Source organism: Phoca vitulina, unplaced genomic scaffold (assembly GCF_004348235.1).
Source record: "Phoca vitulina isolate PV1807 unplaced genomic scaffold, GSC_HSeal_1.0 scaffold10, whole genome shotgun sequence".
Lineage (NCBI taxonomy): Eukaryota > Metazoa > Chordata > Mammalia > Carnivora > Phocidae > Phoca > Phoca vitulina.
Window position 1 is genome coordinate 42,102,112 of NW_022589713.1, and position 13,858 is coordinate 42,115,969.

General features: G+C 41.0%; 1 protein-coding gene across 4 annotated transcripts in view; it reads left to right on the top strand.

The window, feature by feature from the left end:
* SEC22C (SEC22 homolog C, vesicle trafficking protein) overlaps positions 1-13,858 on the top strand; it is a 51,481-nt gene that overhangs the window by 21,132 nt on the left and 16,491 nt on the right. The window contains exons 1-2 of one of the 4 annotated variants that reach the window (XM_032408889.1): positions 522-601; positions 13,364-13,572. In XM_032408889.1, coding sequence (XP_032264780.1) covers positions 13,391-13,572 — 182 coding nt within the window. In that variant the 5' untranslated portion in view covers positions 522-601; positions 13,364-13,390. Of the gene's footprint in view, positions 1-521; positions 602-811; positions 951-997; positions 1,592-13,363; positions 13,573-13,858 lie in introns of those variants that run through there. The other 3 variants (XM_032408888.1, XM_032408890.1, XM_032408891.1) reach the window with 3 other exon arrangements.

The following is a 13,858-nucleotide window of genomic DNA, read 5'->3' on the forward strand; positions in this document are numbered from 1 at the left end:
ACATTCTCAAGAAAGCCTCCTCGGACTCCCAAGTTCAGACCATAAGCTCCTGTAACTTCTCTGAAAAACCTTGTTCCTCTCTGAAGAGCACATATCTCAGTTTGTATTTGAACACATGTGTAACTGTTTAATTGTTTGATGATGGGTGCTCTCACTCTGCCCTCTCTTAACATAGTTTTTAGTGTCAGGAGCTCCTCGTTGTGTCCCCAGTGCCTGGCATAGTGTCTGGCACACAGCAGGTGCTCGCAATTTGTTGGACGAAAAATAGACGAATTCTGCTTCCCTGCATTGGGCCATCCATCTGTGATAACTGTGAGTGCCTCCATCCCCAGACTGGGGTGTGTCCCTTCGGGGTCGGACTTTAGCACCACATCCAGGGTGGCAGGAGGCTGTGCTCTTTGGTTTGCTTATCTCGAGCTTCCCGCCCAGCGGCGCAGACAGCGGAACCCACAGCTGGGGCGTGTCGCGCAGTTACGCGGAACCTCCCTGCCTCCGCACGTCAGTTGTGTACTCTACCCCGGCAGGAATCGAGCTAAGACCGAGAAGTCTCCTGGCACTTCCGGACGTGGGAATTAAAGGCTTGGACATCAAACCCACGCGGGTGAGAGCCAGGAGATGGGAAGAAAGTTGGGAGGCGCGCGCGCCCCTGCCACACCCCCTTTGCATTTGGGTCGCAGCGCTTTAAGAACCCGCTCATTCAGGACTCCTCCGGGACCGGGCGGGAAAAGCGCTCCAGGATTGGTCGGTTCGGGTGCGGGTGTCGCTTAGCAGCAGCGAATGGGGATTCAACGCTTGCGCATGCGTACCATCGCCTACCTGCGCCTGGGCCGCCAGTGACCTGGGCCGGGTCCGCCCGGTGGGCCGAGGTTGCAGAGGAGGCGGCGGGTGGTACGGTGGCGAGGCGGCGCGACGGGCGGGTGCCGACTCCCGGAGGCCGCCGTCGGGGCGAGGTGAGGGCTCGCGGGCGGAGGCGGGCGCCGCGGCCCGTTAGCCGAAAGCAGGCGGGGTCGGGTGTGGCGCAGGGCGGGCCAGGAGATGGAGGCGGCCCCGGCCCCGCCCCGCCCTCAGGCCCGGCTTAGCCCCACCCGGTTTCGTGGGGCTTCCCGGAGTCATCTGTCCCCCTTTCTTCCCCCGGCTGCTCTCCAGACTCGAGGATAGCCGAGGCGCGCGCCTGCAGGAACCCTAAGCTGACAGATGCGCGTCGAGCGCTGTTCCCAGTGGGAGGAGAAGGGGTGTGTCCAAATGAGAGAGGGGGCGATCGTTTCCTTGATTATCCACGAAGCCCCTGTCAGAGTACTGTTTAATTTTAGTAGCAAACTTTCCTTAGCATGCCGAGATTATACGACTTGGTTTACCCAATACTGGGTGCATTGGACCAGCTTTTCCGAACATCAGGTGTAGGAGCTGATGGACATTTGTGTCCATGATAGGCTTACATCTAGACCTCCAGAGCCAGAAGGATAAAAGCACTCCGGGGAAAATTAGGTTTTTAGAAATCAGAGCCACAAAAGAATATTCTCAGTGGCGAAAAGTAATCGGTAAAATTTGTTACATGGTCAGAACAACAACAACAAAAAGCTCAGACTGATGGGTAAGATAATCTTAATTAAATTTTACAAAGGAGTTCATCCTGATAAGGGTAATTTTAGTAAAATTAAAATGTAAATAATTGGAAATGTATTAATATTGGTAAATATAATTAAATTGATATCATAGCGTTTGCTCTTGAAAATACATTTTAGACAATGATTGTTAATAGCTCTACGTGTTAATGTTTACAACACAGAAGACATCTTGGAGTCAGAAAGTTTTATTCTTAGAAGGAGCCTCAGAAACCAGCTGCATCCAAAAGGTGATTGATGGTCCGAGAGGAAAACTGACTTAATCCAAGTAACACAATGAGTAAGGAGCAATTGTAACAAGTGTAACCCTAGGCCTTTGTTCCTTCTATTAGCAGGTCTCTGACTAGTTGAGTAGTAATGCTCTAGGAGAAAGAGAATAGCTGTAATCCCAAAGATTGGATTTAGAGAGGCAGAATAAAGTGAAAAGGTTACATAGGCTTTTGAATATTTTGAGTAAGGGAAGTTTGGGTTTGAATCCTGATCTATCACTTATGTCTTTGGAGCTACAGTTTTCCCACCTGTCCAGTGTAGATTATGTCTACCTTGTAGATAGTTATGAGCATTAAATAACATTATCAGTTTAAAAGTTCCTATCACAGTGCCTCGTATGTAATATTAGCTGCTATCAAGTTCAGTCCCGTACTCCTCTTAACTCCTATCAAAGAGTTGACCTCTTACCCCGCCCCCCCCCCACACAAACACTATCCCCAACCAACATGGAACAAAGGAGCCTGAGTGATCTACAAATTGGGTAACCAGTTCTCAAGTCTTGTGGCTGAAGATTAATTCAGTAAGGGTGACATAACTCAATATTGTTTTCTGTATTGTATATTCGAGGAGTGGATAATATACCTTATGGTGAAGACCTTCTTGAATATTTGAGTGCCAAATGAAACTTGTTTTGCTTGTTTATGTTACTCTTTTGCAAGGCCTTGTCATGGCCTGGTCATTTAATGCTGTTTTTCTCTCATGTTTTCTTTCTCTCTCTCTCTTTTGGAGGGAGGAGGGGGAGGAGTATATGTGGTAGGGATTTGGGAGAGGGCTAAGTGTAAGGGGGGAGGAAAAAAACCAGTGGGAACAAGGGTGGCCTCCAGGTAGGCACAAAGTCTTTGCTGGTAGAATAGGGATAATCTATGACATGAGCAGTTTATAAATAGATGCTGAGAAGAGGATTTAGGAAATGGGGGAGGTAGATTAAGATATAATTTTTATAAAGCCTAATAGTAACTTGGGTGCTATATATTTGATTACTAATTCAGTTTCTACTTTAAAAAAATTCTATTTTTATAAATTTTTTTTCTCTCCAAGTAGAAATGTATTGTGGAACGGTGCTCAAAATATAGATCAGAATATGGCAAGATCTGCAAACCTGCATTTCTTGTCTCAGTGGGCAAAAATAAGGCAGCTCTTAGGTCATTCATTCATTTGCTTAACAGTTTTTACTGAGGCCTTCTTCATGTGTGCCAGGCATGGTGTCAGGTTATGAGGCCTACTGGCCTGTAGAAGGAGCTGGGAAGACCTGGAAGACAGACTAGGGTCTCTGTGTGGGTACTCTGAGGGTGCTTTTGTCCTTGTATAATTGATAATATTTTTTTCTCTAATTGTGGCATGATTTTCCAGATTTATACCACTACTTCTTGTTTTTTAAACTGAATACTAATTATCTGCAAACAGCTTTTATTTTAATTAGTTCTGAGATTAGAGCACCTTCCAGTTTGGAAATGTCATGTAGTTATGGAGCTGCTCACTATAAAACATGTTTTTCAACATTCAAGCACAAATCATTGAAACTACAGTTAATTAGGGGCGCCTGGGTGGCTCAGTCGTTGGGTGTCTGCCTTCGGCTCAGGTCATGATCCCAGGGTCCTGGGATCAAGCCCCGCATCGGGCTCCCTGCTCGGCGGGAAGCCTGCTTCTCCCTCTCCCGCTCCCCCTGCTTGTGTTCCCTCTCTCACTATGTCTCTCTGTGTCAAATAAATGAATAAAATCTTAAAAAAAAAAAAAAGAAACTACAGTTAATTAGCAGAAGAGATTATTGATCTACTTATAGAGATATTTAAAAGTGACACAAACATAAAAAGCAGGTAGGAGCATCATTTAAGTAAGTGGTATAAAGACCTTAAGTTAATCCTTTTTTTTCAAATTTTATTTAAAAGTAATTATAAGAAGTTGCCAAGATAGTATAGAGAGGTCCCATATACCCTTTACCTAGTTTCCCCCATTGGTTACATCTTACATAATAAGTATAGTACAATGTCAAATCTAGGAAATTAACATCGATACAAAGTGTATATAGTTCCATGCCATTTTACCACAGTGTAGGTTCCTATAACCACCATCACAGTCAAGATACAAAATTGTTGCATCACCACAAAGATCTTCCTCTTGTTCTCCTTTCTAGTCGCACCCATTCCCCTCCTTCCCACCATCCCTAACTCTTGGCAACTACTAATCATTTCTCCATCTCTAATTTTGTCATTTTGAGAATGTTACATAAAAGGATTCCTATGGTACGTGACCTTTTGAGATTGGGTTTTTTTCCTTCAACACAGTGCTTTTGAGATCCATCCCAGTTGTTTTGAGTTTCAATAGTTCCTTTCTTTTTACTACTGAGTAGTATTCCATGATATGAATGTACTGTTATTTTTTTTTAACCATTCACTATTTGTAGGATATTTGGTTGTTTCCAGTTCTTGGCTGTTATAAATAAAGCTGTTAAGAACAATTGTACAGAGTTTTTGTGTGGACATAAATTTTCATTTCTGAGATAAATGCCCAGGAGTGTGATTGATAGATCATACGTTAATTGCATGTTTAGTTTTATAAAGACACTGCCAAACTACTTTCCCGAGTGACTCTACCATTTTATAGTCTTACCAGTAAAGTATGAGAGAGCCGGTTCCTATGCACACCTTTCCAGCATTTGATATTTTCACTTTAAAAAATTTTAGCTGTTCTCATAGGTATGTAGTATTGTCTCATTGTGATCTTAAGTTACTTTTCCCTTAATTGCTAGTGATGCTGAACATCTTTTCATGTGCTTATTTGCCATCCATGTATTCTTTTTGGTGAAATGTCTGTTCATGTACTTTGCCCATTTTCTAATTGGATTGTTTTTTTACTGTTGAGTTTTGAGAGTTCTTTATAAATTCCAGTTATGTAGATATCTATATATCAGATATGTGGTTTATAAAATATTTTCTCCCAGTCTCTGAATTGTCCTTTCATCCTTTTCACATGAGGTTTTGCAGATTGAATATTTTTAATTTTGACGAACTCCAATTTACTGATTTTTCTTTTGTGGATTATGCTTTTGGTATCATGTCTAAGAACTCTTCGTCAAGTCCTGAAGATTTCCTCTTATATTTTCTTCCATTTTTATAGTCTTACTTTTTAGATTTACATTTATGACACATTTTGAGTTGATTTTTATGTAAGGTGTGAGGTTTAGGTCAGGAATTTTTTTTCCCCTGTAGATATCCATTGCATCAGCACCAACTATTGAAAAAACTATCCTCCCCCCATTGAATTGCTTTTGCACCATTGTCAAAAATCATTTGGCTGTACTTCTGTAGGTCTATTTCTATGTTCTCTGTTCTGTTCTCTTGATCTTTGTGTCTATTCCTCTGCCAATAGCACACAATCTTGACTAGTGTAGCTATAGAATAAGTCTTGAAATAGGATAGCATGGTTCCTTCCACTTTATTCTTTTTCAAAGTTGTTTTAGCTATTTAAGTTTCTTTGCCTTCCCACACAAATTTTTTTTTTTTAAGATTTTATTCATTTGAGACACAGATACAGAAAGAGAGAGAGAGCATGAGCAGGGGGAGAGGCAGAGGGAGAGGGAGAAGCAGGCTCCCCACCGAGCGGGGAGCCTGATGTAGGGCTCGATCCCAGGACCCTGGGATCATGACTTGAGCCGAAGGCAGACGCTCAATGACTGAGCCACCCAGGCGCCCCTTCCCACATGAATTTTAGAATAGTTTTATCTATCTCTACAAACTGTCATTCTGATATTTTTATAGGAAGTGCATTAAACCTGTGTATCAATTTGGGGCAGAATTAACATCTTTATTATGTTGAGTCATCCATTCCATGATCATGGTATATTTCCTCATTTATTTAAGACTTCTTTGATTTCTTTCAGCAGTGTTTTGTAGTTTTCAGCATAGAAGTCCTGTAGATTGGTACCTAAGCATTTTATTTTAAAAATTATAGCTTCATTGAGATTTTTTTTTGGTGTGATTGTAAATCGTATTTTATTTTTAATTCTGGTTTCTATGTGTTCTTGCTAGTTTATAGAAATACAGTTGATTTTTGTTGTTGATTTTATGTCTTGCAACTTTTTTGAACTCATTAGTTCTAGGAGGTGTTTTGGTAGGCTCCTCAGGATTTTTCATGTAGATTGTTATGTCATCTGCAAATAGGAGTAGTTTTGTTTCTTCCTTTTGTATCTGTGTGCCGTTTATTTCTGTTTCTTGCCTTATTGCACTGGGTAGAATTTCCAGTAATGTGTTTAATAGTAGCTGTGAGCACGGACATCATCATTCCTGATTTAGAGGGAAAGCATTCAGTCTTTATTAAGTATGATGTTAGCTGTAGGCTTTTTGTAGATGTTCTTCACCTAGTTGAGGAAGTTCACCTCTATTCCTATTTTGCTGAAGGTTTTATCATGAAGGGGTGTTGAATCTTGTCAGATGCTCTTTCTGTATTAGTTGATATCATTGTGTGATTTCTTTTTAGCCTGTTAATATAATGGATTATAGTGGTTGCTTTTACTATATTAAGCCAGCTTTGCATCCTTGGAATAAATCTCACTTGGTTATGGTGTCTAATTCTCTTTATTATATTGCTGAATTCTGGTTGCTAATATTTTGTTAAGGATTTTCACATACAAGTTCATGAGGATTATTGGTCTATAGTTTTCTGGGTTTAACATCAGGGTAATATTAGCTTCATAAAAAGAATTTGGAATTGCTTCCTCTTCTTTTATTTTTTGGAAGAGATTGTGCAGAATTGGTGTTAATTCTTTTTTTTTTTTTTTAAAGATTTTATTTATTTGAGAGAGAGAGACTGAGAGAGAAAGCACATGAGATGGGGGGAGGGTCGGGAGGGTCGGGAGGGTCAGAGGGAGAAGCAGACTCCCTGCTGAGCAGGGAGCCCGATGCGGGACTCGATCCAGGGACTCCAGGAGGAGTCCTTCGACCTGAGCCGAAGGCAGTCGCCTAACCAACTGAGCCACCCAGGTGCCCAGTGTTAATTCTTTTTTAATTTTTTGCATGTTCAGTAGAATCCTCCAGTGAAATCATCTGGGCTTGGAGATTTCAGGAGTTTTAAAATTACAAATGAAAATTTCTTAATACGAAATTTGGTTATAAGATTGTTTAAATTATCTATTTCATATTGGGTGAATTATGGTAGTTAGTGCTTTTTGAGGAATTGACTATCTCATCTACATTGTCAGATTTATGGATGTAGAGTTGTTTATAGTATTCCCTTATTATTTTTTCTAATATTAGCATTTGGTGCTATAAATTTCCCTCTTAGCACTACTTTAGCTGTGTCCCACAAATTTTGATATGTTTTCCTTTTTATTTCAGTGTATTTTTAAATTTCCTTTGAGATTTCCTTTTGGACTCATGGGTTATTTAAAAACGTGTTGTTTAATTTTTAAGTGTTTGGAGGTTTTTAATACCTCTCTATTATTACTTTTTAGACTGATTACATTGTGGTCCCAGATCACACTCTGTATGCATTTTGATGGGTATTAAGGAGGGCACGTATTGCATGGAGCACTGGGTGTTATACGCAAACAATGAATCATGGAACACTACATCAAAAACTAATGATGTACTGTATGGTGACTAACATAACATAATAAAAAATATATTAAAAAATTAAAAAAATAAAAATTTATTGAGGTTTGTTTTATGGCCCACATCTATCTTGCTGTATGTTCTGTGGGTCCTTGAAGGGAACTCTATTGTTGGATGGTGCGTTCTGTAAGTGTTGATTACATACTTTGGTTGATAGTGTTGTTGAGATCTTCTGTATCTTCGCTGGTTTTCTATAGATTTTTGATAGAGTAATGTTGAAGTTTTCAACTGTAATTGTGGATTTGTCTATTTCTCCTTTCACTTTATCAGTTTTGCTTCACCTATTTTACATCTCTGTTTAATGCATATACGTTTAGTTTTGTCTTCTTGGTAGATTTATTCTTTTATCGTTATGTAATGTCCTCCATCTTTGGAACTTTCTTTGCTTTGAAGTCTGCTTTATCTGATATTAATATAACTCATTCTTTTTTTATTATTTGAGAGAGAGACAGAGAACATGGGCAGGGGCAGGGGCAGAGGGAGAGGGAGAGAATCCTCAAGCAGACTCTCTGCTGAGCACAGAGCCCAATGCAGGCCTCGATCCCAAAACCCTGAGATCATGGCCTGAGCTGAAATCAAGTGTCAGACACTTAACTGAACTGAGCCACCCAGGTGCCCCACTCTTTCTTTTGATTAATGTTTGCATGGTATATTTTTTTCTATTCATTTACTTTCAGTCTACCTATATTTTTATATTTGGAGTGAATTTCTTACAGAAAGTAAGTAATTGGGTCATGTCTTTTATCCACTCTCTCCATTTCTGTCTTTAATTGTATATTTAGACCATTTACCTTTGATGTAATTATTGCTATATTAGAACTTAAGTATGCTCTTTTATTTTTTGTTTTCTGTTTATTATTTTTTGATTCTGTGTTCTTTTTTCCTTCATCCCTGTGAGTAATTCAAATTTCTTTTAGAATTCCATTTTTATTTATGTATAGTGTTTTTGAGTGTATCTCTTTGTATAGCTTTTTCAGTGGTTGCTCTAGTATACAGCTGTGTACATATGCATACTTATATATGCATGTATGTACATCTACGTTTGTGCATATTTATGACTTATCATAGTCTCCTGGAGTCAGCATTTTACCATTTCAAATGAAGCATAGAAACTTTACCTCCCTTTGTATCTCTGTGCCCTCCCCATTTATAATTGTCTTAAATATTTCCTCTAAATACATTGATAGCATCTAGAAATGTTATAGTTATTGCTTCAGTCATCAAACATAATATACAAAATGTATGAGGATAGTCTCTTGTATTTTCCCATGTTTTTATTCTTTCTGTGGTGTTTTCTTTTTTCCCAAGATTCCTTCTTCTACTATTTCCTTTCTGTTTGGAGAACTTCCTTTAGCCATTTTCTTAGAGCAGGTGTGCTGGCAACAAATTCTTTTAGTGTTCCTCATCTAAATATGTTTTAATTTTCCTTTCATTCTTGAAGGATATTTTTGCTGAAAATACAGAATTCTGGCTTGGCAGTTCTTTTAGCACTTGAGAAATATGTTTTCTTTGGGCCTCCATGGTTTCTATGAGAAATTTGCTGTCATTTGAATTGCTTTTCCCCACTCTGTGTTATTTCTTGCTGCTTTCAAGATTTTTTCTGTCCTTAGTTTTATTAAATTTGAGTGTTATATTTGTTGGCATGGATTTCTTTGGGTTTATCCTTTCTGGGGTTTATTCTGCTTTTTGAATCTGTTGGCTTATGTCTTCTGTCAAATTTGGGAAGTTTGCAGACATTTCTTCAAATACTTTTTCAGTCCTGCCCTCTTTCTCCTCTGCTCCAGACACATGTGTGTTAGATAATTTGTTATAGTCCCACAGTCCCTGAGGCTCTGTATAATATTTTTCAATCTAATTTCTCTCAGATTGTTCAAATTAAGTAATTTTTATGTTCTGTCTTCATGTTTACTGATTTGAATCATTCTTCTGTCCCCTCCCTTTTGCTGTTGAGCTCATCTGTTGAATTTTTTACTTCAGTTATTGTATTTTTTAAATTCTAAAATTTCCATTTGGTTCTTTATATCTTCTATTTCTTCGCTGCGACTTTTAATTTTTCATTTGTTTCAGGTGTGTTTATAATTGCTCATTGAAGCATTTTTATGATAGTTACTTTAAAGTCTATCATCTTGGTCTTAGCATCAGTTGATGGTCTCTTCTTAGTCAAGCTGAGATTTTCCTGGTTCTTAGTATGGCCAGTGAATTTTGATTGAAACCTGGACATTTTAGGCATTATGTTACGAGACTCTGGATCTTATTTAGATCTGTTTTAGTTGGCCTTTGTGTTAGCAGGGGGGTGGCAGTGCTATCTCATTACTGCCAAGTGCGAGTAAAAGTTCAGGTGTCCCCACTGGGCCTCTTTTTGGCTCCTTGAGGGCAAGGGGCTGCTCATTAGTCCTGGGCAGAGATAGGAATTCTGTCTCCTTAATGATACAGTGGGAGAGCCTGGCTCTTTGCTGCCTGTAGCTCCCTGCCTGGTCTTCTCTGACACCCCAGCAGCATGGAGGGTTGGGGGGGACACCTCATTACTGCCAGGCAGGAGTAGAAGTCTGGGCTCTTAATTCAGTCTTTGTTGTGGGTATATGATGGCTACAGGTTTTTCTGTGGTATTTGACTGGGGTGGAATGCTTTTGTCTAAAACTTTTCTGTTTTGCTAGGCTGCATGCACCATTTCTGCTTCTTTGGCTGGAGAAAGAAGGCCTTTTTTTCATTGTTGGGGCTTTTTTTTCTTCTTCTTTTTTTGTCTACATTCATTGGCATTTTTGGGTTGCCAGCTTCTCTAGCACCAAGACCAGGATATATGAGGCAAAAAGAAAACTGAGCAAGCTCACAGCTCTGACATTCCTCAGTTCCCAAAGTCCCTAGCCAGTCTGCCTTTTTCTCTCCACCTTTCAGATGTTTATTTATGTCTCTTTTATATATAATGTCCATGGTTTTTAGTACTATTAGTGGGAGTAGGAAAAAGTACTTAAGCTCCACCTTTTCAGAAGCAGAAGTCCCCAGTTCATCCTTTTTCGAGCAGTAGTCAGATCTCTTATTCAAGTATAGACCATCTCATTTATAATCTGAGTTTGCAAACACCAGATCCCTACAGTATGCAAAGCTCTTACCAGGCCCTGTGAAGACACAGAGATGAGACTCTCCCTATTTGTATTAACATTTTTTCATCTTGTGGAATACAAAGTACATTTCACAGAGGAAAAAAATGCTGTTGTCTCTGTCCTTAGACACTTCCACAGCAGTGTGTAAAGTCCCTCCACTCCTCAGGAAGCTGTCATCCTGTACACTCACACACTCAAACACGTACACAAACACAGGTAACACTTAATATCACAGTGTCCCCTTCATTTAAGCATCATAAAAATTTTAAAGTATCTTAAGTGGATGTGGGTTTCACTAGTTTGCAGTACTAGGAACTTGATAGAACTGACAAATGCTTTTATTTAACTTGAATGCTGTTGTCTGAGGAGAAGCAGGTTTTATCACCAAAAGGATCAATGGGTGAAGTAAAGAGCCTGGAGGGGATGTTTGGGTCCTTTAGAGAGTGGTAGAACTGGTTCTTAGATTACTATCACTTGGAAAGGTCACTGTTTTCCTTTTTACTGGTTTAAATCAATACCTGGCACATAGTAGATGTTCTATAAAAATAGTACTAGAGAGGATATTTGGGAGTTGACAGTTGGAAGAGCATAGAATTTACTCAGCCCGCTAGAAAGTACCTTTCTTATTTTGCCTTGGGGTGTTTCTGTCCTGTCTGACTCTCTTGGTATCTCATTGATTCATTCTCTCTCTCTCTCCTTTTTTTTTGTGGGGGGGCGGGGGGCAGTACTCAGTGTCTAAATCTTGGCCTAGCATTCTTGTTGAAGTTGTTGTTCTTTCTTAGCAAGTAGTGTCCTCAGAAACATCTTCATTACAGGTATTCTTAAACACTTCTCTACAAGCATTGCAGAACGGCTATACCTTGCATTCACCAAAATAACACTATTCTCAAGATAGCAGGCAAGTTGTGGTTCTTGTTTCGCGCCTAAGCCCTAGTCTCACATTGATCTTGTAGTCTTCCCCTGTCTTTATCAGGGCTTTGTGCCCGTAAATCTTTAAAAAATTATTTCTAAATTGAATATTTCAAACATTCACGAAAGTGTAAGAAGGTAATGAGATTAAGCCTCCATACGCCCAAGCGCTGATGACCTCTTGGGGGCTGGAGGTCTCATCATGGGCCAAGCAGCTGGTGTACAGCCCACAAGGCCTTCAGGCAGTTGGCCAGGCCCTGCCAGCAGTGCTGGGAACTTAGCAATTTTGTGTGTGGAGGTATTTTTCCTGGGGCTTTTCACATTTTTACTCCTCGATGGAAAGTGTGGGGAGATGGGACAAATGGACTTTGTAGGATCTGTTGGCTAGCAGACAAAGTTTTCTTTTTGCCTTCTCTTGTTCTTATACCACTGCAGTCTCTTCATGGGTAAAATGGGAATAATTATTCATTTATCCATTCTAGATATGGTCTTTATTCTTAGAACTTACACTTAGGTAATAGAAACGATAAATTAGTAAAATAGAGAACAGAGAGATAGGCTCTCTGAGAATTTAGAGGAGGTAGAAGTACTTCCGGCTGGACAAGTCTGGGAAGGTTTCACGGAAAGGGTGGATGGGAGACAGTCCTTGATGTGGATTTGGATATGGGGAGACCAGAGGAGTAGCAGACATGGGCCAAAGAATGCATCAAGGCACAGAGGTGAAGAGAAAAGTGTACATCATAGGGGTTCCCCTTTCCTCCTGCTCATAGGAAATGAGAGGTCAAATGAGGTTACATCTTTGGAATTCTTTTGAAAGAAAAGTCCACCAGTGTATGTACCTGTTAACAGCCTATCAAGTAGAGGAGCTCACAAACCCAGTCTGTGAAACAGGATGTGTGGGTGCATGGAAAGACCCATTAAAGCTGCAGTGGCCACCTCACTAATCCCTGGTGTCGGGTCTACCACGGCCTACATGTATAGGTTATGCCCTGGGCCCGCACTTGCAGAGTTAACGGATGGGGCTAAACCCAGCCAGGCTCTGCCAGCGGAACTGGTCCAGGCTGTTTCCACCCTGAGAAGCACCTTGTTCTGATTTTCCAAGGGCACCGTGAGGGCTCAGAATCTGTTTCCTTTTGTTTCTTACTAGTGCCCACATATCATGGCCAAATATTTAGGATCTCACTGTCATATAATTTGCTAAATGACTTCCTTTAGCCATCTGTAGGGACTCGGTCATCATTTTGAAGACTGGCATGGTATCAAACATTTGCAGAAATTCAGGAGGACATACTCTACTCTCTGAGTTCCATTTTTGCCTTCCGTTCTCCCTGCCACCAACTCAGGTTGGATGCTCAGAATCCCTCCACCGCAGGTGAGGATAAGACAACGAAACTGCTCAACACCTGCCTTCCCAGGTGACCTGAAATGCACAGGGCACTGGACCCCCCCCCCCAACCCCCTGGCTTCAGGGTCAGGTGCTTCCTGTTCCTTTGGGGCCATCTTGCTACCTGTATCCTGGCGACCCCTTGTCTTTGCTGTTGCTCCTGAGCCTTTCTGGCGCAGCTTCCTTGCTTCTCTATTCCTTTCTCCCTCATCCTGATTGGTTTCGTTCTGGAAGGGGAGAGATTCGTTAGAGAGAAGGAAAAGGAGGATTACAGGTAAGGAAGAGACAGGAAGGAAAACAAAGGAGGAAGATAGGGAGCAGCATAGTAGTAGAGGCCAAGAAAGTTGTAATACATGCAACATTTGCAGTTCCAGTGGGGGTGAAGGTAAAACCACCAGAACGACGTTTCAGGTGCAGGGACGTCTCTGTCACCATCATCTGCCCTCAGTAACAAGATGACCTTGCTTTCCTCAGGTGTCCTCATGACTTCCCCTGCAGACCATGTCTATGATCCTTTTTGCCTGTGTGGTGAGGGTGAGGGATGGACTGCCCCTCTCGGCCTCCACTGACTTTTACCACACCCAGGATTTTCTGGAATGCCGGAGACGGCTCAAGACTTTAGCCTTGCGACTGGCCCAGTATCCAGGTCGAGGTTCTGCGGAAGGACGTGACTTCAATATACAGTAAGCAAGCATGTTCACTTTTCCAGAACATCTGCAAACTTCGGTTTACTTTTAACCATATATCGGGGTAACGTTAGGCTGATCACATTGCGTATTATGAGTGGGTCGGCTGTCAGACAGTGGTCTGGAGGTGGTGTGTATTTATAGCCATAGAATCAACGGAGCATGATTGTCCCACCCTTGCATGGAGCATGCCGCTCCAACTCCTGCCCTTCTGTTAGTGGAGTGCTTGGGAGCATCGGGAGACCTGGGTTCAATCAGTTTTCATGCCTTTAGTTTGGTAGTT